The 26,672-nt window shown below is 44.6% G+C and overlaps 1 protein-coding gene across 2 annotated transcripts in view; it reads left to right on the forward strand.

The window, feature by feature from the left end:
• LOC139761178 (cannabinoid receptor 1-like) overlaps window positions 1-26,672 on the forward strand; it is a 371,834-nt gene that overhangs the window by 239,125 nt on the left and 106,037 nt on the right. For both annotated transcript variants that reach the window (XR_011715470.1, XM_071685166.1), the window contains exons 2-4: window positions 11,619-11,749; window positions 18,506-18,672; window positions 21,596-21,814. Coding sequence is in view for 1 of the 2 variants with exons in the window: in XM_071685166.1 (XP_071541267.1) it covers window positions 11,619-11,749; window positions 18,506-18,672; window positions 21,596-21,814 (517 nt within the window). In the remaining variant the exon portion in view is untranslated. The remainder of the gene's footprint in view (window positions 1-11,618; window positions 11,750-18,505; window positions 18,673-21,595; window positions 21,815-26,672) is intronic.

The following is a 26,672-nucleotide window of genomic DNA, read 5'->3' on the forward strand; positions in this document are numbered from 1 at the left end:
ATACGTTGAAATGTATAGGTACGTATATGTGCGTGTGTGGGCGTTTACGTATATACATGTATATGTGGGTGGGTTGGGCCATTCTTTCGTCTGTTTCCTTGCGCTACCTCGCTAACGCGGGGAGACGGCGATTAATTATAATATATATATATATATATATATATATATATATATATATATATATATATATATATATATATATATATATATATATATATACTGTGTCATGCTCCTCTAAACGTTGGATATGGAAGCCATCTTCCCAAACGACACATCCAAAGCATCAACATGAAGATGTGTTGCGTTATCAGACGAGTGGAGGCGTCCTGGCTGGCCCGTTACACCCACTCTGGCCCGCCAGAGGCCAGCAGGGGTCCAGTGTTACGCAGAGAACGTCACCATGAACGGCGTCACGCAGGCCTCCCCGTCTCCCGGGACAATGTGGTATGGACCAGTTATACACGGGCATGAGACTGGAATGGACCAGTTAAACACGTATGTGAGACTGGAATGGACCAGTTAAACACGTACGTGAGACTGGAATGGACCAGTTAAACACGGACGTGATATTGGAATGGACCAGTTAAACACCACTTAATTTTCGCATGATCTGATGTTATGGTGTAGCTCTGTTGTGCTACGTTTAGGTCGGCTGAGGGAGGTGGGGTGGGAGGAAGACAGGGAGCTGAGGACATCCGAACCCGCTCTGCTCTATCCCAACCTAATCCATCCTACCAGGGGAACATAACAAGATCTCAGTATGCGAAAGTAATGTGGTATCACATCGTGAAATGGTTTATTCCGGTGGAATGTGCAGTGATTGCAAAGAGCATTCATTGTCCTGGGTGACAAACTGTAACGTAAGTGACGCTGGACTCGATGAACTTCTGTCTCAAGTAACGGGCTGGCATGTGTGACGGTGGTAGCACTGCGGACCCGTCTCGCTAGAGGCGTCAGTAAGGCCGTTGCTGAGCCAGAGGGAGCGACAAGCAAGCTGTATTGGGTGCAAGGCCGGGAGTACGCTGGAGAGGATGACCAGTTGGTTGTACACTCTCTCTCTCTCTCTCTCTCTCTCTCTCTCTCTCTCTCTCTCTCTCTCTCTCTCTCTCTCTCTCTCTCTCTCTCTCTCTCTCATGTGTGTGTGTGTGTGTATATATATATATATATATATATATTTTTGCCGCTGTCTCCCGCGTTTCCGAGGTAGCGCAAGGAAACAGACGAAAGAAATGGCCCAACCCACCCCCATACACATGTATATACATACACGTCCACACACGCAAATATGTATACATACCTATACATCTCAGTGCCAAGTTACTGCCCAACACGTCATCCGTAAGTTCTGATGTGATATTATATAGAGGATATCCAAGATGTAATTGCTAGCAGTCAAACATTTCAGCTCGAACCAAGCCCAAGCCAACTCAGCGTCACCCAGCTGGGTGACAAATACGTGACATGAATGATACCAATCATGTAATTTTTTAAATCAAGGCTAAAGAGACCTCTGGCAACTTACAGGCGGATGTTCATTTACAAATATCAAGATCTCACGGCAGAGAGCAATCTTCTGATATTCTATTCGCCGGTCGGGAAATCATGTAATTTTGTTGGTCCAGTTCTCGTATATGAGAATGCCTTGAAATAAAGATTGACTGGTTGTCATTTACTGTTAATATCAAGCATTCGGTCATATTTTTGCTTTCCTGAATAGAAATGTAATGTATCGACTGGTGTAGTGATATTTTCAAACTGTTGTAAGAAGTGCCGATATTCTCTTACTAGCAGTGAGTGACTTTTCCATTTATAGATAAGACATTTGTGCAGCCTAGGAAAACACGTATATAAATAAGGCATTAGGCTTTATAAGACATTTGCGCAGCCTAGTACGCCCAGCCTAGTCAAAAGGACCCGTTTTCTTTGATTTCTGTATTCCCCTCCCACTCCACAATGCCAGTTTTCTTTCTTAACATTCCTCTTGCTCTTTTCCTTCTCTCCCAATATGACCTTGACAAGGGCATGTTTTGCCCGTGCCATGCCGGCCCACTGTAGAGAATAAAAAAAGAAAAAAATAGATAAAAAGAATATGATAAACTCGTGTAAATCGTCTGCATCTGACCTGTAAACGACCCCGAGCCTCATGAAAATGCAAATCCCGACTAATTACACCCGGGATAATAGTCGCTGGGGAAAGCTTGGTCGCTCTGCATCATGAGGTAATGTGGTAACTGAGCATCAGTCTGAAACCAGGCATCGTCTGCAAGATCAGTGTGGTGCCGCTGAGCCAAGATGGCACAAAGTCACCTCCCCTCACCTCACCCACGGCCAACTCATGGTTCGTAAAATGCTAATGAGGCGCTAAACGCTCTCCTTGATATCATCTTAATCATTCCCCGTTATGTTGCTGCTGCATTATCCTTGGCTGAATGGATATCACAGCGAATGGGGGTCATGGTTATCACAGCTTCTGTTCCAGTCAGTGTGTTGCTGAGTATAGAATGTGTCAGCCGATATATGAGGCCTTATCGAGCCAGGGCTGTCACACGTTACTGCCCTTAGGTCTGAAAAAAATATATTAATGATGATGATAATGATAATGATAAAGTAATATAATGATAATGAGATAATGGTAAAATGATAAATGACTCAAGATGCAAGGTACAGTTGTGATGACTTAAGATGCAAGGTACAGTTGTAATGACTCAAGATGCAAGGTACAGTTGTGATGACTTAAGATGCAAGGTACAGTTGTGATGACTCAAGATGCAAGGTACAGTTGTGATGACTCAAGATGCAAGGTACAGTTGTGATGACTTAAGATGCAAGGTACAGTTGTGATGACTTAAGATGCAAGGTACAGTTGTAATGACTCAAGATGCAAGGTACAGTTGTGATGACTCAAGATGCAAGGTACAGTTGTGATGACTTAAGATGCAAGGTACAGTTGTGATGACTTAAGATGCAAGGTACAGTTGTAATGACTCAAGATGCAAGGTACAGTTGTGATGACTTAAGATGCAAGGTACAGTTGTGATGACTTAAGATGCAAGGTACAGTTGTGATGACTTAAGATGCAAGGTACAGTTGTGATGACTCAAGATGCAAGGTACAGTTGTGATGACTTAAGATGCAAGGTACAGTTGTGATGACTTAAGATAGAAGGTACAGTTGTAAGTTAAAAAGATTAGTTCCGGGTGATCAGCCCACCTCAGACACGTAACTTACTTATTCCTCTGTGTTGTCCATGTACCGTCCTGTACCGGGTTTGTATCTTTTTACCGACCATATAAAGCCCTCTACCCATTTCTGTAACTTTGCTTCGTGTATAAATCTGTAACCTCAAGTTTGTTGACTGTCTATATAGTGTCTCGCCCTGAGCATCTATATTAACCAGACCTTATGGTGGTGTGAGGTGGGCCAGACATGACAGACACTCAACAGACTTGAGGTTATGGACTTACACAACTGCAGGCGAGTACGAGGCAATTACAGAGGTTGGCTGAGGATAAAAAAAAAAACAGTTAGTGCAAAGATACAAACGTTGTATAGATGGTTCGGTACCCGTATTTATGGAGAACAACGTAACGTAGAAGTTGGGTGTTGGGGATAAACAGAGGTAACCTATCTACATATTACATACACACACCCATGTGGATGGACTGTACACCGCATGTGGGCAAGTCACAGAGAAGGGCTAAAGACTATGTGTCCGCTACATAGTCACACTGAATATACCTACCGGGTCAGTAGGCACGTATAGGGACAAGAGAATGATATACGAGTGAAGTTACACATGCAGCTGAGGGCTCCATGTATTTAGTTCATAGTACTGACGGGAGAACAGTACATAAGGCTTGTCATAGAGGATATGCATATGGTTGGTCGAGCAAGACAGAAGGAGGCAAGTTACACCGCACTATAGGAACTGCGTCGGTTACATTAATGAGGCAGTACCTAGACGAGCAGAGAACGTCCTGAGGTGCCTCACTGTCAATAGTTATATATTTCAGTTGATTTATTACGTCTATGGGGACGACGTGCACAGTGTCATTTGAGTATTTACGAAGTTCCTGCTGCAGGAGACCTGGAGGCCTGTAGTCGGTGGTGTAGTGTTGTAACGTGTGCTTATTATGGCACATCACAGCATAACAAACCCCAACGTGTGACCGTCTCTAGGATTACGTCCTGCCGGCCAGACATATGAGGAAAGATTGACCAAGAGGATATATGCGTCGGAGGTGGAGGGAACTAGGAGAAGAGGGAGACCAAATTGGAGGTGAAAAGATGGAGTGAAAAAGATTTTGTGTGATCGGGGCCTGAACATGCAGGAGGGTGAAAGGAGGGCAAGGAATAGAGTTAATTGGAGCGATGTGGTATACCGGGGTTGACGTGCTGTCAGTGGATTAAATCAAGGCATGTGAAGCGTCTGGGGTAAACCATGGAAAGCTGTGTAGGTATGTATATTTGCGTGTGTGGACGTATGTATATACATGTGTATGGGGGTGGGTTGGGCCATTTCTTTCGTCTGTTTCCTTGCGCTACCTCGCAAACGCGGGAGACAGCGACAAAGCAAAAAAAAAAAAATATATATATATATATATATATATATATATATATATTTTTTTTTTTTTTCTTATATATATATATATATATATATATATATATATATATATCCTCTTTTGATTCTGGTTGGTACAATATCATTGTCTAGCTTTGGTCTTGTGCTGAACACAAGAGCGTGTAGTAACATGGGACGTCATGATACTTGATGCTGGAGCCACCTGGTCACTCAGGTACCCAAACCCTCCTCCTCACGCAGAAGTATAGATTTAATGTTTAGTTTCCCGGCCGTCGAGAGGGCCAAACCCCTGGGTAAGCAGTAGGCCATAAAGCACTTAGCGGGGGACAACCTGTCTATATGGTATCACCCCAGTTGCCCGTCATATGGTATCACCCTCACGTGGGCTTTTAAAGCCAAATCTCCCGCCTGCGCATCACCCCGGCTGTATCAGGGGGAAAACGCCTTCCTCCTTCAGCAGTTGGCGTGAAGGTGTTGGTCAAGAGGATAACAGACAGGCAGACAACCATGGGGTATGATATATATATGTTGGCTTAGTCAACCACGGTTGTGATATGTGGGCTCAGTTAACTGTGGGTTATGATATGTGAGCTCAGACAACCATGGGTTGTGATATGTGGGCTCAGTCTACCGTGGGTTATGATATGTGGGCTCAGACAACCATGGGTTGTGATATGTGGGCTCAGTGAACCATGGGTTGTGATATGTGGGCTCAGTCAACCATGGGTTATGATATGTTGGCTCAGTGAACCATGGGATGTGATATGTGGGCTCAGGCAACCGTGGGTTATGATATGTGGGCTCAGACAACCAAGGGTTATGATATGTGGGCTCAGTGAACCATGGGTTGTGATATGTGGGCTCAGTGAACCATGGGTTGTGATATGTGGGCTCAGTGAACCATGGGATGTGATATGTGGGCTCAGTCAACCGTGGGTTATGATATGTGGGCTCAGACAACCAAGGGTTATGAAATGTGGGCTCAGACAACCATGGGTTGTGATATGTGGGCTCAATGAACCATGGGTTGTGATATGTGGGCTCAGTGAACCATGGGTTGTGATATGTGGGTTCAGGCAACCCGTAAAGACTCGGGCTAATCACTGCTGGATGAGGCGTCAGGTAATGCGAGGAGGGGTCTACGCGTCAGGAACCTCAGGTTATATACGTCAGTCTGCCGACCTTGGGCCCACAACCCACGCCGCTCTTGCTGGGGATCACACCCGAGAGGATCCGCTCGTTCAGTCACTTGCTCCCACCTGGCCTCAGCGCCTTGTGCCTGCCCGACCATCTCTCTACATACCCTCTGCCTCATCCTTCATCACACTCAACTCCTCGCCATCTTTTTCCGCGTCATTCACCCACTCCCTCATCCTTCCTTAACTGATTCCCTCACCACCTTCTTCTTTCCTCTACCAGTTCCTTCCGTGTCCCTCCCAACGCTATCTGCTCTCACTTCCCCGCAGTTCAAAATATTGGAGCATCCCTCCCGCGCTCCCTGGGTGACCCGGCGTGTGTCTGCCACCGGCCCTCAGCTGGCTCAGTCCAGAGACAGGTTATAACTGGTGTGTGTGTCCGCCACCAGCCCAGCTGGCCCAGCTCATGAGTAGGTCATATGAGTCAAGTCTTTGCTTCTTGTCGTATACCCAAGAAGAATTATTTGATCGTTCATGCATTTACAAGATGTGACTAGGAAAGGACAACTAAGTTTTTTTGGAATTATATAAATCTAAGATTAGTTAGAATACAACTGAATGGGACGGAGCTGGAGGCCCCCCAGCTGTACCCATCCCCCACATCATTCACTCACCTTCCCTGTGGTGTATCAACTTTTAAAAGATGGAACAACTGAAGGAGCTCAGCGGAGAGTGCTCATCCCCCTCGAAGGCTCAGGCTGGGGGTGTCTGAATGTGTGTGGATGTTACTCGAGATGAGAAGAGAGTAGGAATGTAGGTAGTATGTTTGAGGAAGGAAACCTGGATGTTCTGGCTCTGAGTGAAACAAAACGTAAGGGTAAAGGGGAAGAATTGTTTGGAAATGTCTCAGGAGTAAAGTCAGGTGTTGGTTTGAGGGAAAGAGCTAAAGAGGTAACACTACTGTTGAAGCAGGAGCTATGAGAGTGTGTGGAAGAGTGTATGGAAGTGAACTCGAAGTAACGGGTGAAAATGAAAGTGGATGGAGAGAGATGGGTAATTATCAACTCTTATGGACTGAGAGGCAAGTGTTTTGGGAGCAGCTGAGTGAGTGTGTCATCAGTATTGATGCACGAGACCAGTTATTAGTGATGGGTGATATAAATGCGGTGGTTAATGTGGCAGCTGAGAGTACAATTAGGAGACATGAGGTATTCGGTAATGTGAATGGAAATGGTGAGCAGCTTGTGGAGTTGTGTACTGAAAAAGGATTTATGATTAGGAATAACTGGTTGAAAAGAGGAACATACACAATTATACGTATGTGAGTAAGATTGTCAGCTGGCATTACTGTTTTATATACTAATTGACGAGCGTTTAAAAGAGACTTTTCGATGAAGACGTGCTGAGAGGGGTAGCAGGTAGGATGTCTGATGATTACCTTGTGGAGGCGAGGGTGAAGATCTGTAAAGATTTTCGGAAAAGAGGAAACAGTGTCGGTGCAATGAGAGTGGTGCGAGTAATGAGCTTGGGAAAGAGACGTGTGTGAAGAAATGTTCAGTACATTTACCATGTGATATTATTATCCTTTTTCTTAATTATTTCCAGATAGAATCCGGTTGGCATTGTAGATTGTAGATATAGCTACAATTTTCCCTACACTTGCCTCTTTTGTATGGTTGAAAATATCTTTAAGGATGCTATCATGTTTTAATGTTATTTCTTATTGTTAACTTTGTTACTATCATCAAAATAAACATGTCCACCAATAATTTTAAATAATTTCTTCCCTTTTTTCAGAGTGATGTGTTTGCATAAAACTACAGTGGGTTTTTTTTTCGCAACCATGTAATGTTAATTTTGTGACTCATTTCCATACCCATGTTTAAATATCTAGACGGTCATTTGACCATAAAATGTAAATGTTATGGAAATGTGTGACACCTTATTTCAAAGTTTCTATAATCAGGATGATGTCCACCCGCTTCGTCAGCAGCAGCTTCATACGGCGTCACACCAGGCCCCCCACGCCCCTCGTGTCTCTTGTTCTCCATATCTCTGGGGTTCTGGGCCTGCCCCACCTCCCACTCCCGGCACATGATATCCCACGGGTTTTTGATAGGGTTCAAGCCACACCCTTCACTGGGTCAATCAGTCGCCTCTGTTTCCCTATGATGGGAGAGCCGCTCCGCAACTTAGTTATTCATAGAAATCGACCTCCCGTCATGCATCAGTTTGACGGGAGTCGGTGTGTGGGACCGTCAGAGGTCACACTGTTGGCAGTACGTACATCTTCCGAGATTTCGACATATTTCGTCTCCATGAATCTTTCCCTGGCCCATACACATACAACCCCCCACCCCCCAAGGTGCCTATTCTCAGGCTGGTGGATCTTTGTCGTATGTGATCCTCCCTATATCGTGTACCCACGACTCCCCGGCACTGTCATGCCCCGCCAAACCCACCAGTTGTTCCCCAGTAGTTGGTGTTCACGCCGAGATCCAGTAAGGGCAAAGTTAGACGAGTTCCCTTACTGTATGAGCCGATCGTGTCTACCTGGTATGAAGCCGTGTGTGTATGTGTGTGTGTGTATGTGTGTGTGTGTGTGTTGTCTTGGTGAAGGTGTCGTCTGGTCGTTCGTGGTGGGTGTAGCTCATGTGTCAGCGGCACAGTAGAGGTCGGCAGCCGTCGTTGTATTGCCTCCTCTGATCCTCCTCCTCACACGATGGTATACGCGGCGGGGGTCTGCCGCACCCTGGCCTCGTCTTCAGACCTCCCTCAGTTGGCCATCTCGTGGACCCTTGCCTTCGCAGAATCCTTCCTCTACGATGAGCGATTTCCTTCACTGGTGGATGGGTCTCCGACAGCCCAATAACCGTCCCAACATCAACAAGGGTCCATGGGGCGTTGTTGCGTCCTCCAGCCAAACCCTAACATTCAATTGCTCTTTTTCCAATTTACGTTTTGTGTCATATACGTATTTGATTATTGATTACATTGAACACACTGGAATGGAAAAGTTGTATATAGACCACTATTAATCAAAAGTGTTTGTACCGAGGTATATATTATGTATATTGTATAGGTATATGTGAATAGCACGAAGTAAAGAATTTAATTACAGATAAGGAAACTGTATCACTCGTCCTCCTTAATGTTCAATTAAAGTTTGAAAGCCTCTCATGTGTGGTAATCTAGTGCGTTGGCTTACGCCTCGCCGCTCTAGCCCCGGGCTCCACACACACACACACACACACACACACACACACACATACACATCGCCAAAACCTACTCCAAAAAGCGCACCATTTGTCAGTAAACAGAGCAACTTGTTTATGAAGCTTCATACTCAAAAGTTCAGAGATTCGAATTCCACACACCTGCAGGGGGACGACGACGAGTCATTATACAACTTCCTTCTCTGTAAGTTAGTCATTTACCTCACGCTATTCATATATATCAGATCTTTCCAATATACATAATGTATATGAGGCGCTCACATATACATAATGTATATCTGAGTTCGTAACGTCTTGATAATTGGTGAATGTCAATAATCAACTAATGCCAGCTGTGTCGCGATCCGAAACTCATGACTGGTTCGGCAACTTCCAAGTATCGAACTCCTTCCATTGATCCCCAGCTCTTGACTCCGTGTGAGGAACTTCGAAGCCTCTGGTGACCCCTGACTCTTGACTCCGAAATAGCGACTTCCAGACGTCGAACCCCCGTAAATAGGACGTTCATATCGTGGCTTGCTGGAGGTATTGAGAGGTCATGTGGGAAGATGGGGGTGGAGAAAGATAAATAGATACATACATGTAAATCATGGGGTATGTGCATGATGCTGAGCTTCTCAAGTCGCCTACAGGCTAGAAGGCATTTCAATTCGCCTCGCAATGTATTCAGGAATTCCTTCTTTCCTTCTCGTTCACCCATAGAATCAAACAGAAATATTCGTCATTCCGAGGGTGTTAATCTCTCTCTCTCTCTCACACACAGACACACACACACACACACACACACACACACACACACACACACACACACACACACACAAACTTACACCTTCCCCACCCAACCCAGTGCAAAATATGTTAGGGAGACGCGTGTGGCATGAAGGCAAATATAATTTACAAACATGGCTATGTCGGCCCCACAGGAGGACGCTGTGTCACCCCAGGCTGAGGAACGTAAGGTAAATATAACAACCCTCCCACTGTCTCTGTGGCCTGTGCAGCAGAGGTTGCATCTCAACGATAAGGACGGTGTTAACGATGTGGTAGATGGGTACCAAACAACAGCCTCGTTAGTTACTGGTAATTTCTTGTACAAGCCTTAAGCCACCAGCTGAAGCTGGCTGGGTCCTGGAGTAAACCTCAACATGTTGTCTTCCCGCCCAGAAAAGAATTGTTCATATTCGTATGGGTCTTTTAAAAGTTATATGCCGTCCTTATTTTTCTTTTTCTTTTGGCATTTTTGTCGATATATATATATATATATATATATATATATATATATATATATATATATATATATATATATATATATATATATATATATATATATATATATATGTATATATATATATATATATATATATATATATATATATATATATATATATATATATATATATATATATATATACTTCATACTACTATTCGCCATTTCCCGCATTAGCGAGGTAGCGTTGAGAACAGAGGACTGGGCCCTTGATATATATATATATATATATATATATATATATATATATATATATATATATATAATATAGATAGATATAGATGAATATACCGGAAAATAGGAGTATGAACAAATATTTTTCGGTCGTTATACAAATAACATCTATACTTTTTTCCAGGTGGGAAGTAAGTATATTGCCATTAGGCTGAGATACACTTGACGCTGCACGTCATGCAAAGTATAAATATGTTATCAGATGTGTGCGACGGTTGTCAACACGAGATTTCCCCCTGGGCTGAGTCTCTGAAACGTGTTGTCAACAGTAACAGCCTGTTGGTGAACAATTCCGTTTGCACGAATAATCTGTTGCCACAGAGGTCCCGAGGGAGGGCTCACCCAGGCTCTCGCTCAGTAACGCCAGGCCCAGGGTGCTGATGGTGAGGCAAACCTACTGTACGTGAGGCCCAGGGTGCTGATGGTGAGGCAAGCTCACTGTACGTGAGGCTCAGGGTGCTGATGGTGAGGCACGCTCACTATACGTGAGGCCCAGGGTGCTGATGGTGAGGCACGCTCACTATACGTGAGGCCCAGGGTGCTGATGGTGAGGCACGCTCACTATACGTGAGGCCCAGGGTGCTGATGGTGAGGCACGCTCACTATACGTGAGGCCCAGGGTGCTGATGGTGAGGCAAGCTCACTATACGTGAGGCCCAGGGTGCTGATGGTGAGGCAAGCTCACTGTACGTGAGGCTCAGGGTGCTGATGGTGAGGCACGCTCACTATACGTGAGGCCCAGGGTGCTGATGGTGAGGCAAGCTCACTGCTCTCGTGGACAAGTGCCTGTGTGGGTGACAGAAGGAAGCGCGTGACACCTGGACGAGCCTTCAGCTGTGTACACACATCATTCTCTACACGTGTTGTCTCCGTCCCTCACTTTCCATCTTTTCATTCTTCTTTCTTAACCTTCGCCTTCCGCTGCACACTCTTCTCTCTCCTTCTCCTCCTTCTGTTACGTCTATCATCATCTCCAGACCCCAGTCCTTCCATCCTCTTCTTCCTCCATCTTTACTTTTCCCTCACTTCTCGTGTCCCGCAACCTCTGATGTCGCCGTCCCCAGCACCACTATCGCTTTTCCCTTCCTTTTTTTTCCCCCTCTTCCCTCCCTGCCTCCTTCCCTCCCTGGCTGACACTAAGCGTCCTCCTCCGTGTCCTGCAGGATGACCGCCACACCGCGGGCGGAGGGTGAGAGCGGGGGCGGCGCCTTCCAGGCTCTGGTGGGCACGGCGGTGTCACTCGTCTTCGATCCCGAGGACCAGTTCAACTTGTCCTTCGTCAACGCCTCTGCAGGTGGGTCTTGTCATGACTTATTTGTACAGCATGGTGGGAGGGAGTGCCACACTCGCGGGGCCACATCACTGGCACTTGCTATCATACAACTTTGTAAACTTTTCTCTACTGTCAATGTTTACAGTTTGGTCGCTTGGATATTCCGTTCATCCTCAACTCTTATATTGGAATTGTCCTTTTTTTTTTACATGTTTTACGACAAGTTTCTTCCCTGTTTTCATGTTGTGGCCGTTACTTGTTCCATCTCTGCTGACATTATCAAGATGATTAAAAGATTTAGGGATCAAGTCACGGCTTACTCTTCTCTTTTCTATCTTCCGTGACGGATAACTGTATGGCCTCTACCTGTCTCTATTATTCAAGCCTGTTATTCAAGCCTCTTAATTCTGATACCATCTTTGTTGACCTCTGGAACTTACTGTATTAATTCTCTGCATTTCCCTAAGAGCGGTAACCAAACTTGAGAAGCACATTCAAGTCTTAGCCTAATATACGATGTGGAAAGTTCGCTGAATATCTCTTTATCCTTGCACTTCAATGCGTCTCTTACTTTTGCCAGCAGAGAGCAGGCGGAATCTGGTAACACCTCCTGGGATTGCCGTATCAAATGTATGCACTCACATATATATGCCCTGATAACGACTATAGATAAAGGCCACCTTTGGACGGAAGAGTAATGTCCTCGTTCCAGGCACCGGTGGGGGGGTCAGTCTTCCAGAGAGTAGACTGGAGGAATTTCACCTTGCCAACCATGAGACTGAAGACTACCTGATGGTCTCCGAACTTTAGGAAGTTTCATGAGAGCTCCAGGTCTAGGGAAGGTTTGATGACTTGTAGTTGACCGTAGTGGAGCCGAAATAGATGATGGTACTTATCTAAGATACAGTAGCTCATTAAGCGCGATTAATGGAGAAACAGATGGTGTTAGTTTATGATCTACGAACCAAAGAAGGTCGCCTCCTGCTTCAACCCTCGACCACAGCGGGTACTGATACGAGTCGGTCGGGCCATCCCTAGATAGTCCTTTGTTTTCTCTCCTTTTTCATGTGGTGGTTAGAAGGAGGGGGGAGGAAGGGGTAAGATTAGGGAAAAGTAAGGGTTACAAATGAAGAGGAAAGGGTAAAAGGAAGACAGAAAGGGGGCAGAGGGGGAAAGGAGGGGATCAGAGGGGAAGAGGAAAGGGTAAGAGGAAGACAGAAAAGGGTTAGAGGAAAAAGAGGGGTTTAGAGGGAGAAAGGAAGGGGTTAGAGGGGAGAGGAAAAGATAAGAGGAGGAGAGGAAGGGGTTACAGGGGATGAGGAAAGGGTAAGAGGAAGACAGGAAGGGGTTAGAGAGGGAAAGGAGGAGATTTGAGGGGAAGAGGAAAGGGTGGGAGGAGGACAGAAAGGGCTCCGAGGGAAAAAGAGGGAGAAAGGAAAGGAATTAAAGGAGGACAGGAGGGGGGGGTTCAACATGAGAGAGGCAGTGGAGATATAGAAGACAGCTACATGGTTTACAGACGTATGGGAGAGATAGTGTGAGCTGTGACGGAGATTTGCTGAAAACGAATTTTTTGTGCCTTTGTTTATCTACCTTCAGCAGATAGTGTGTGTCTGTGTGTTGTTTTCGCTCCGTTGTCGCGGTCGTGAACGTCTACAGCTTGTTGTCTTCGTTGTCTTCTTGTTATCAATATGTTTTCTTTCCCTCAAACCTGTTATCAGTTGGTTTTAGGTTGAAGTTGTTAATGTTCTTCGATATTTTCGCTTAGGATGATTTCAATTTGTAACGAATCGACGCTCTTGGGTAAAGACACGAACACCAGCGCCTCTAGCGGTCATCAGAGTCAACTCGCTTGATGCCTCTGGCACCACTGTCGTCTTGCGTCACAGACGGAAACCTGCTCAAAATAATCTATAATCGTCGGCATATTCTATAATGGTACGGTTATAGAAACTATATGCATGGCAGCATATAGAAAAGTTAGAGTCTTATGAAGGGATGAATGACAGTGATTCGACGTTATATACGTAACACAGTAAAAAAGAAAAAATCTTCATGTATTGAAGGAATTGCCCCTCAATCTTATTGTGCGAGAATTGCCTTCCTCTCGATAAAGATGCAAATGATTCGTCCGGTATTCCATCCCCAGGGAAATTACTGAGAGCCGGAGGGATTTGTCCTGTAAAACTGGATACCTTTGACTCGCTTGAGTGTTCTATTTTAAGGCACGTAAGGTAAGGTATATATCTCTCCAGGATGTGGATAGGGAGCTTTGGGTTCGGTGCGTTACACATGACAGCTAGAGACTGAGTGTGAACGAATGTGGCTTATTTTTTTCTGTTTTCATAGCGCTACTTCGTAGACGCAGGGGCTGGCGATGCTGTTTCATGTGGGGCGAAGTGGTGCCGGGAATGGATGAGGGCAAGCCATTATGAATATGTACATGTGTATGTATGTATATGTCTGTGTATGTGTATGTATATGTGTATATGTTGAGATGTATGTGGATATGTATGTATATGTGCGTGTATATACATATATACGCATGTACATATTCATACTTGCTTGCCTCCAATCCATTCCCGGCGCCACTCCTCCCCACAGGAAACAGCATCGCTTCCCCCGCTTAAGCAAAGTAGTGCCAGTAAAACAGACAAGAAGGCCAATTTCGTTCACACTCAGTCTCTAACTGTCAAGTGTACTACATCGAAACCACAGCTCCCCATCCACATCCAGGCCCTACAGACCTCTCCATGGTTTACCCAAGACGCTTCACATGCCCTGGTTCAGTCCATTGACAGCACGTCGACCCCGGTATACCACATCGTTCTGATTCACTCTGTTCCTTGCATGCCTTTCACCCTCCTGTATGTTCAGGCCCCGATCGCTCAAAAAAAAATTTCACTCAATCCTTCCACTTATGATTTGATCTCCCACCTATCTTTGTTCCCTTCACTTCTGATACATATATCCTCTTTGTCAACCCTTCGTCACTCATTCTCTCCATATGCCCTAACCATTTCAACAAATCCTCTTCTGCTCTTTCAACCACACTCTTTTTATTACCACACTCCACCCTTACCTTTTCATTACTGACTCGATCAAACCACCTCACACCACATATTGTCCTCAAACGTTTCATTTCCAACGCGTCCACCCTCCTCCGCACAACCCTATCTGTAGCCCATACCTCGCAACCATACAATATTGTTAGGACGACTGTTCCTTTAAACATACCCACTTTTGCTCTCTTAGATAACGTTCTCTCTTTCCACACATTCTTCATCGCTCCCAAAACTTTTGCCTGTCATCTGGAAACGCAAAGCTCACATCATCCAGTCACGGGTTTTGTAAGAAAGCGGGAGGGGACCGGTGTTGGCGTATATAGGGCCCGGTGGAGTGGCCAGATCTATCGAGAGATATGACCAAAGTAGCGCAGCTTGGGAGCAAATTCCGTAGCCTTGATAGAACAATTGAATCCTGTTTCATCATCTCGCTGATACGGTATAAGTTATCGTTAGTACTCGTGGGAAGGCGGGTTTGAAAATTGAAGTACGATCCTTTTCTGTTCGAGTGAACAGTTTAACCCGGAGAACTCGATGCATAGACCAGGTGCAGGTGCTGGGGCCCTGTTGCTGGAGCTCTGACCTTACAAAGGAATTCATTGATCATTCGTTTAATGGACGTGGAGCAGCTGTGTGGTCGTTAGGAACTCAGTGGTGGGCCACTTTTGATTACTGTTTCTTTCCCTATACGTCGAAACTTTGGCACTCTCTACCTTCTCATGTTTTACCCAATAACTATGACCTGGCACATTCTAAAAGACAGATTTTTCACTTCCTCCAACATTGGTGAATACTTTTCCTTGTCTCTTCTTTTTCCCTTTCATTAACCTCTCTATATTTCAATGAAGACCACGCCCTGATGTGGACTTATGTCTGTGACTGGAGCGTCCTACGTGTGCGTATATATATATATATATATATATATATATATATATATATATATATATATATATATATATATATATATATATATATGGCCTTTTATGTCTGCGGCAACCGATGCGAGAGAGTCACTTACGTCCGTCCGATAATTGATTTCTTTGTCTTATGTGGATCATGTCCCTTGTCATCTCAGCCCAGCACGGACTTACCAGCGTCCCCCTCCAGCCAACTGGACATTATAACCCTCCGTCGACGAGCTACAGGAGACCAGCTTAACCCTCGCGGGAATGAGAGGTTCGTCCCTAATGTTATGGGATCTTCTCTCAGTTGGGTGTTCCATACGACAAGGGCTTATAGTTCCGCTTCAACCCGAGGAAAGATTATGTCACTCTTATTTCAGGCGATAATAGGGTTGTTTTCTCGTTATCCGCAGTTGAATGTGGATTGCTACCGTTGCTAAACCCGACCGGAGACTAGTTTTCCTACAGTTTCCAGCTTCCAGAAATAGCACACATTTTCTCATCGCTCCAAGATAAAACGCAGCATCCAGGACCCCCGACGACCAGTGATCTCAGCAGATCGAACGAGAACACATTGTAGAAATCATAATCCCAGCTCTCTCTCTCTCTCTCTCTCTCTCTCTCTCTCTCTCTCTCTCTCTCTCTCTCTCTCTCTCTCTCTCTCTCTCTCTCCTGAGCCAAGCACCCTTGAATGCTGGCAAGATGGGTAGGAGGGTAGGGATTGAACTGGGGTCAGCTGGCTGAGTGGCACTGGACGGAGGGAAAAGAAATGGTGAAAGAAAAAGTGATGGAAGGGTAGGAATGGAGGATAAGAGGGGACGAGAGAGAGAGAGAGAGAGAGAGAGAGAGAGAGAGAGAGAGAGAGAGAGAGAGAGAGATGGTAACAGAGAGAAGAATAGGTAGAGACTAGATGAGGGGGAGGTGACAGAGTGAGAACATGGAAAGGAGAGTGGGGACTAGGCGGTTAGATGAAGTCAGGGGAAGGTCTTTGTACCTGTGAGTGTTCCCTTTGATTAGTACGTAGCTTCCTTCGAATGAATCGGCACAATGCGTCTCCTCGACGCAGCCTCTACCAAAATAAACCACCAGTCTAGCCAACTTTACCTGACCAGATAAAACTAGACACACCTGGTTTGCGAAGCTTTACCTAATGATGCACATCCGTCAGAGCAGGATTTGCCCAACCATTAACGATCGTTGTGTATCCGCGAAGTATTTACTCAAACAAACCATCATGCTCTCTCTTTCGTGTTCTTGCCTTAGAACGCGACTATTAAGGTGAAGATAGTCAAAGTAGAGCCATGTACGCATTCTGTGCATAGCCTTTACCCAAGTAAACCCAGAATACGTGCCCCCTCCGTGGGCCTCCTTACCATAAGGCTGTATAAGATAAAAGTATGATAATGTTTCCACATCATATCGACAGATAACAAATGCATCACTGCATAGACTTAGCGGCCATTATGGTAAGTCCGCTGAGAACTCTCGTGGAGTCATCCTGGCAGCGACTGTGTTTGAGCGATGTCCTTTTGCCCTAAGTTCCGTTCGGGGTCCATAATAGCTTCCGAAAAGAGAAAAAGAAAATTGAAAAGAACGTCAGTTTTCATCAGTCAGGGATAAATGAAGGGAAGATTTCTCTTGTAATTCGACCTCACCCAGAGAAATGACACCTTTAGAGGAATTTCCTAGTCGCAGTGAGGAGCGCGGCTGCTGCTGCCAGGTGCATGAGGACGCGGCTGCTGCTGCCAGGTGCATGAGGAGTGCGGCTCCTGCTGCCAGGTGCGGCTCTTGCTACCAGGTCCTCGATCCGTCAGGTCAGCTCAGGTCTCTCAATGTCTCTCTGGGTGTCAGGCGAGATTCAGTCACCTGTAAATGTTCCTCAAGACGAAATAACTTTGTTCCGGTTTTTTTTTCTATAAGGGTGTCACCAGACGTCCTCAGGGACTTACTGGCATGGGATGCATTAGAACTACTTACGTGTCACCTGTGTTTGGTAGCAGACGTTTAGAAGCGTCACTTTGTCCCGTCACTAGGAATCGTGATGACCTGGAGCATAATGTTGGTCACAGTTTGAAAATTTTAACTGCGGTAATCATGGCAGTCAATACACTTGTTTCCCATCATCTGCAGAATAGAACGGCATGAGACTCGTTACATTAATTTCGATTTTGCTTGCTAACGTTAGGAGTCGAATGGTTTAGCCAGGAAGTTGATATGTCTTCAGGTTAACTGCTGTTGTTAGACAAGTTTCTCCATGTTGTTCAAATGGGTCTAGAAAACTTTTGAGTGTAGGGCAGTGGTTCCCAGTGCTATCGTAGTGTGTGCCATTAACCTGCTTTTCCTCCACTTGGGTTCCGCCTTCCATCTATAACCTCAGTTTAAGACCGTAAGTTATGCTGAAGTCACACGAACCTCACATTAATGGCACTACTCAGCAAAGGGAAATATGTTTAAGCCATAGACTCTACCATGTCCACCCAGCACAGAAATGTAATCATGTTTTACTTACGATTGGGATATCCCAGGTCTAACACCACCGACCATATCAACATATCACACACACCATACCACTAATGGTACACGTACCATCAGCTAGGTACCACTGCACCGCTACGGTACACTTACCAACCATCGGCTAGGCACCACTGTACCACTAATAGTACACGTACCACTTGGGCTAGGAACCACTGTTCTGGGTATTCCGTGGATAGCTTATGTCTGAAGGAATGTTACAGGTGTGGTCCAAACCTGATACAAGAGTACGAACCCTGTCCATTGTCTTCTGATTCCCGTTTTCTCCCTCCCTGCAGGGTACCCGACCAACAGCAGCCATGTCAAGGGCAGGAACATCGTGCTGCCACACGTCCACCTGCCATACCAAGTGCTCATCACTTGCTTCTATATCTTCGGCATCTTGGGTAACATGGCGGCACTCTACATCATCACCAAAAACGAAACGCAGAGGTACAGGAAACAGGTAAGTCTGAACAAGTTTTTCATTTGTTTTTCTTTTTTTTTTCTTACGCTAGAGAGCAACGACACGAATGTTTGAGACTGATAGATAGCACTCACACGATACCAGAATTCAACGTTAGAGTTAGATAAGTACTAACACGGATACATAAGTTGAAGACTAAAGTCCAGGTCCTGATCGTTCCTAGCCACGAGTGATTGAAAACGTCAGACTCGAAATTGCCGGACCGTTAACCTATATCCTCAATAAATCGCTCCCACAGGACTGGAGACTGACAGACGTCACTCCTATATACAAAAAGGGAAGCCGCACATAGCCTAGTCATTACCATCTTATGAACCTAACATCAGTTGTACGCAAACTTCTGGAGTTGATTATTTGAGATAAGATCGTAGCCTATCTCGAACAACACAGTGTGCCTGATCAATGACATTTTCTTACAGCAGCGCCAGCATTACCGACGAGAGGGAATGGATTAAAAAGTTATAGGTCGCTGAGTTAATCTGCACTGTACGAATCTTTTGTTTTAACGAATGTCATTATTGATGAATGGAATAAACTGCCAGAAAAGTTGCTCAGACCAACTCCCTTAATATCTTCCAAAGTAAGCTAGATCATCACTTGTCATCTCCGGTATTAAATAATCAGTCATCATAACGCAGTGGTACATTATGTTACCTTCTCAACCACTGATCTCTCCCTGGCCATGTTGCGGCGTCATACTAACAATGATTAACCTATGTCACCTGCTTTGATATAGCAATTGAGAATTGCTGTATTATTCCTCGACCTCAGGAATGATAAAGGCATGGTAAGTCGAGAGGCTGGAGCTCAAGTGTATCCTTAGTATCGCCTTTAGAAGAAAGTGAAGGGATGTATATCGTTGGTGATGGGACGCATGACATATTCATCCTCCGTTATGACTTCCCTGTAGAAATTTCCTTCAGGCATATTAATCTTGCAAAGTATCTGTTCTGCTTGATTTCCTGCCGGCGTGTTTCGGAGGGAGTGAAGAAGGATAGGGAGAGAGCATTTGCTTTCCTATCCTTTCCTTCTATTGCTTACAAGAGACTTTTTCTTTCTTTTTTTTATTTTCATCGTTAAGACCAGAGCACTGCGCTTGGACCTTGGGTCGGTGTAACTGTCTTTATCCCATTATGTATGTAATGAACTTGTGAACTTGAAGCAAAACGACTAATGAGGATAATCCACAACAGATGCAAGCTAATCGCAGTGAGTATCCCTGCCGTAAACACAATAAACTTTGAATTTCAAACGATTTATATCAAAAGTTAAAGAAATGCTGATGGGGTTAAATTAAAACCATATGGTATGACCGGGTGACTCTGACTTTCACTAAAGTGAATGATTGGAAAAGAAGCAAAGTACAGATTTAGGCAAATACAGAGTATAGATAAGTGGATCAGCACACAAAACAGAAAAACTCCTAAGGCTACTTCATATATATATATATATATATATATATATATATATATATATATATATATATATATATATATATATATATATATATATATATGAATATAGAATCTTTGAAACTCTTATACCACGAACAAGAATTTGGACATTTTGATCCACTTTCGCATTCTAACCTTAGCGCTTTGCTTCGTCACTTTAGCAGTATTCTGTTGGTTTACCAGATGCCTTGTCTTCGTCAGGGAAGACAGAGTTTTTGACAGAAAGTTCATAATGGAGCAAAGAGAACCAGTGCGTGTTGATGTTCCATCAAGATGTGTCGTAAAGAACAATGATGTACCATCAGGGGTGTCGCAAGGAACAATGACGTTCCACCAGGGGTGTCGTGGGAAGCAGTATTAGTGTTAGTTCTAATTACGATAATGTAAGACATTGATAGCAAAGTATGAGAAAGTATGAGATGTTCTCCTGATGATACAAGAGTGAGTAAAGTCGACTTATTAGACGACCAACATGAAACGCAGACTCTGATATGATCATACAAGTGGGTAGAAGAGATCCTGACGGGAATTCAGTGGAATAAAGAATCGCAAGTCAGTCACGGGTTGGGTTCGCAATACCTCGGTAATACGCATTAAAACCCAACAGGGGAAGGGATGGAGGGCAAAGCGTATTATATCAAATGGCATCTCAAATGAGAAACTTCAGTCGAAAGAAACACTTTTTAACAAAACAGTAATTCTCGAACAAAATATCGAGTGCAATGATGATATGAGAACTTTCACTGCAAGAGCCACTGAGAGTTGATAGTGATGATATTCCGTGTATACATGAAAAAAAAAAAAATATAATGTTGATAATGCTGTGTCTTATGGTCACCAACCAAACGAACGACAATAAACAAGTGAAGCACAACTCGGAAACATTTCACAAGAGGAAAAGTCGAAGGCATGAAACACAAGAACTTTTATTATGAGAGGCTAAGAGCCCTCGAATTCCTCAGGCCAGGAGGACCAGAAATATACATGATAATTTACGCACTGTTGCAAAACTAGGATGTGAGTGACGACATACTGAGGTTAGAAGCAGCGCAACAAGAAAGAAAGAGAGTTATTAAGTTTGCAGTAACACCATGGGGTATGTAAGGGATATAGTATGTCAACCTAAGATTTACCACAACCCGACACAGAATATGGAACGACTATTGAAGATAACCATAAACATATGACAACTAAGGTGATGATTAAAAGAAACTTGATGTTTGGTTGACAGGTCCACCCGAACCCTGGATTGATAAAGTATGTGGTAAGACGTGCGGTGAGCGCTACGCGGTTGGCACTGCATATTGGCAAAAATCTAGTCTTAGGCACTCGTCGGGTAGATTCTCTCTCTCTCTCTCTCTCTCTCTCTCTCTCTCTCTCTCTCTCTCTCTCTCTCTCTCTCTCTCTCTCTCTCTCTCTCTCTCATCCACTCCCTCCCCTTTCTGCAGACGTTCATGCTGCGGTGTCTGACTGGGAACGACCTGATGGCGCTGCTGGGGTCCTTCGTGCAGATGTACGTGCGCCTCTACATGCCCAACGCCAATAAGAAGTGGCTCTGTGCGTCCAGGGTCGTCTTCAGAGCCTTCGGCGTCGGCTCCGGCTGTGTGGCCCTTGTCATGGCCGTGGAGCGCTGGCTGGCTCTCACCCATCCTTTCACCTACCAGAAGGTACGTTTACTCACATTCGTTCACCTGTGCTCCATATCCAGTGTTCCCTGCTTCATCCACTCTCTTCCAGCTATCTCACTAGCTCTAGCTCCTAGAGTCTTCAATAAGCTTCATCTCCCAGCTCACATATTAGCTCTAGCTCCTAGAGTCTACACTAAGCTTCCTCTCCCATCTCCCATATTAACTCTAGCTCCTAGAGTCTTCACTTAGCTTCCTCATCCACCTCCCTCACTAACTCCAGCTCCTTAAGCCTTCACTGAGCTTCCTCTTCCAGCTCCCATATTAGCTCAAGCTCCTAGAGCCTTCACCTAATTTCTATCCATTTGTTCCCTCATACTCCTTACTTATTTCCTTCCCATAACTTCTTCACCTGGTTCCCTCTACTCTTGGCTTCTCTAACTAGCCCCTTCCACTTAGTTTCCCCACCTGCCTCCTTTACCTAGCACCCTTTCGTAAGTCCTTCATCTGTATTCGCCTAGATCTCCTACTTATCTCCTTCACCTGGTTTCTTCACCTAGCACCATCACCTGCCTCCTTCACCTGGGTCCCTATCTTCGCTCCTTCACCTGGCTTATTATCATGGCTTCTTCAGTGGCTCCCTACATTCGTATGTCACCGAACACTTTTATCCAGATCCCACATTAAGGGCTTTTAAAAGTTCCTCAACCAAGTGCCTTAAGTGTCCATGCTGCGTGCGTATACCTAGGGTTTTGTATCTTGTTCCTGTATCAAACGCCCTTAATCCTGTTCCCACGCCAAGCATTTTTATCCATTCCCAAACAAAGCGCTTTTCCCTACTTCATCACATCCCTCCACACTCTTCCTCGCCTGTTGCTTCATTTACTATCCCTTTATGTACCTTTTGACCGTATCTCCCTCCAATCTCGTCTATTCTGTATGATCTTATATGCAGGTAGGACAGAGAGTTATGAATATTCGATGGTAAGGTTAAAGGTACAGGCCTCCATGTATAGGTGCAAAGAGGAGTGGACTGAGGCACAAATAGATTAAACTTTATTAGACAATAAACTGATAAATGTGGAACGTATGGGTACACTGTTGCCACCGAACGCCAAGAGAGTTGGAGACGTGAGCGCAGTGTGAACCGCCACTCACTGCGCGCCGCATAGAACAGGGGACCCAGGCTCCACACCCGCTCGAAGCACGGGTGCCCCAGCAGGCGTAGGAGTCGTTAGGTGCAGTCTACATATTTATGGCGATATTAGCACGTCCGAGAGCAGAGCTGCTCCTGAGTCTGCACTGTTTGCATGAGAATGAAATAGCTTTCTCTTGCGCTCGTTTTGATGCAGCTGTTTCAGCCTGGGGATACGAACCCTGCTCATGATTCATGTTTTTGTTCCATCTCTTTTCTCTTCCTCATCTCTCTCTCTCTCTCTCTCTCTCTCTCTCTCTCTCTCTCTCTCTCTCTCTCTCTCTCTCTCTCTCTCTCTCTCTCTCTCTCTCTCTGTCTGTGTTTGGTTGCTCGCCCTCTCTAATCCACTGGTTTGTCAATGTAAAGCTTCGTCCGTCTCTGTGCTAAGCCAGCCGAGAACAAGAATTTGCCGCTGTCAGCGGCCACTTTGTTGTGCCGTCCAAGCTTATCCTGGGAGCGATAGCGGCAGCGGCGGAGAAGGATGACATCACAAAGAGCCTTTGTCACACCCCAGAGGATGAAATTCTTTCTCTTTTAACATTAGAGGCTCAAGTCGCGGACGTAAGTCCACATCAAAGCCGGGCCCTAATGGAAATATAAAGAGGGTAATGAAGAAGAGGAAGATATATGGAAAAGTATTTACGAATTTTGGAGAAAGTGAAAAGCCTGTATTTTAAAAGGTGCCACGTCACAGTTAGTGGGAAAGATATGCGAGGGAAGAGGGGTTCCAAAACTTCGAGGTGTAGGGAAAGAGACAGTTGTCAAAACGGCTCACCCTGAGTGCCAACCTCTCCATAGTACTCATATGATGTAGCAGCTTGCCGAGTATTGCATGGTCTTATCAAGTGGTGTGAGCACACAAGCAGCCAGCTCTCGGATGCAAAACTCAAATCAATACCTATAGAAGAAGGAAAGTGAACCAACGTTGTGGCGTAATTTAAGTGAGTCAGGTTTTGAAGTTAGCCCGGGAGGGTTGATAAGTCGGACCACTTTTAGCTAAACTTTGCTAAACTTTGTCAAGGAAGGATGCAAAACTAGAGCCACCTCAGATGTGAGAACAGAACTCTATGGACGAATCAACTCTGTATAAACGGAACAACTGTTCGGAAGAAAATAAATTTCGTCTTGTAAACAGGACTCCCAGTTTCTTAGAGGTAAACACAGCTATTTCCGTCATGTCGAGATTCCAATATAGTGTAGATGTTACAGTAATATCAAGTACGTTCATTGAGTCAAGAGGTGGAATTACCGAACAGCCTAAGGAAAGAGAAATTTGTTTTGAATTTTCGGTAGAGAGGCAAAAATTGGGTCTTAGAGGCATTAAGCGTAACCAGATCTCGTCTACCCCACTGAAATATCCTGTTCAAGTCTGAGTTTACTGAGGAAGTTGTGTTGAGACAAGATGCAGATCGAGTGAGACAAGATGCAGATCGAGAGAGAGAAGAGGGAGCGAAATTGAAGGATGTGGAGGAATGCAGTGTTGAGTCGTCAGCATTTCGATGAATTTGGCTATTTGTGAATAGAAGAAAGGAGAATATTGATTAAAAAAAAAAAAAGGTATAGGAGACAGGACCGAACCTTGAGGAACGCCACTATTGATGGGGAGAAGGGGGGGGGGGGGGGGGGAAGGCTGATCCATCATCAACCACCGAGAGAGATCGACCAGAGAGGAAGGTAGACATGAGGAAGGAAAGCCGAAAAGGGGTTGAGAGTAGAGATGAGATCCCAATGCCACACCTTGTCAAAAGCGTTGGATATATCAAGGGCAACTACACAAGATTCTCCAGAATTTCTCTAGGATGATGACCAAACATTAGTGAGTTAGGAAAGAATATCACCAACGGATCTTACCTCACGGACGCCATATTAGTAACCAGAGAGAAAACTGTGAGATTCAGGATGTGTAAGGATATGGGAGTTGAGGAGGGATTCAAATACTTTAGAACTGGTAAATGTCAAAGCAACAGTACGATAGTTAGAGGTTAAAACGGTCACCTTACTTAGGGATGGGATGTACCAACACATGCTTCCAAGAGGTAAAACCTTTGGTTTTTAAACGGAACGGAACAAATAAGCGAGCACGGATGCAAGTTTGGAGGCACATTCTTTCAGAGTACGGGGATGGATGCCATCCGGTCCATAAGCCTTATTTGTGTCCAGAGAGAGAGAGAAGCGCTTTTCGAAGATTTCTCAAATAGGTTATGGGGAGAGGCATAGGATTAGTAACAGGAGCATCTGGAGATAGTGAGAGTTAGAGGAGAAATGAGAGCCAGTGTTGCTTTGTCTAAAGGAGAGACAGCTAAAGTACCGTCAAAACGAAAAAGTGAAGGAAAGATAAAACGACAGTTGTTAGTGATGCCCTTAGCCAAAGAACAGAAAGACCTACCAGTGGAAGACAATGGGAAATTATCGCACTTTCTATGAACAAAGGAACTCTTTGTCTCGGGTAAAGTAATTGCGGTGATTACGGGCAATGAGAAATGCTGAATAGAAGTCAGAGGAAAGAGAGTACTTCCAAGCCCGTTATGCCAGATCCCTTGCCTAAACGGTCTCGGAACAGGAATGGTTGAACCAATGACTGGAAGAAGAGATTTTCTTAAGAAGAGGGGTAAATGCTTCCATATCCCACAACAGTGTCGTCTGTTGTGCGTTTGGCGGGGACAAAAGCATCACCACATAAGAAGCAGTAATTTACCTTGGCAAGTCAGAGAAGTTATTACCAAGATGGTTCATTACGTAAGCTTACCGCTAGACTGGACGCGATCTATTCCATTCTCTGGTCGTCGGGACAAGAGCCATGTCAGAGAGTATGTGGACTGAGAATGATCTTGAACACATGAAGGGCATTCATGTATTCACGGTTATTCACCTGGTAATCATAACTTCAGATTTGACATCCTTAATTACCCAGGCAAGTGATAGTTTTGAAAACTAAGCAACATCTGGACGTAGCCGCCAGCGTCCTCTTGATTCTCCATCTTCAGTTAGCGAACAGAGGAAAATTTACTGTAATCCCCTGGTGCTGAGGAAATTACAGTCATACAGTCATGTTCTTTTGGTAGAAAGAAAATCGTTTATTTTTTCTTTTCCATATTGTTCTTATACCTTTTTTCTTTAACAAAACATATCTAAAGTCTTTTATTATCGTCTACACTACTTATCACATAGCCTCATCCAGTTATGTCATAGCCTCATCCAGTTATGTATCCTAGTCTAATATGTCGCAAGTGTCCTTGTTAACAAAGCATGTCCTTCCATATATATGATCCCGTGCACTTCTGTATATTTCACTATACCATTGATAACTGCTCTTCCTCATACCACTGATAGCTGCTCTTCCCAGTAGCTCCTTCTCTCTAAATCTTCCTCCGACTTGGATTGTCCTGTTTGTTTAGGTACAGGGAAATATATATTTTTCACCATTCGTCTTTTACCAAAGTATCAGTCAGTTCATCGTTGGCCAGTCCAACATGACCAGGAATGTTTTCCAGTTGTTTAACACTACCTGTAATTTCCCTCATAGATAAATCATTTATAGAATCCTCTGGTCTCAGTTTGTTTAGAGAAACAGACTCACTCATTACAAATATCGATATTTAGATCATTGACAGCTCTTTCTCCACCACAATCAGTATTTCTTGTGATATCTTTTCCACTACTACGTTCTCTCATGAAGGATACAACTGTCATAATCCACTTTGGATT

The sequence above is a fragment of the Panulirus ornatus genome, chromosome 3, assembly GCF_036320965.1.
Source record: "Panulirus ornatus isolate Po-2019 chromosome 3, ASM3632096v1, whole genome shotgun sequence".
NCBI lineage: Eukaryota > Metazoa > Arthropoda > Malacostraca > Decapoda > Palinuridae > Panulirus > Panulirus ornatus.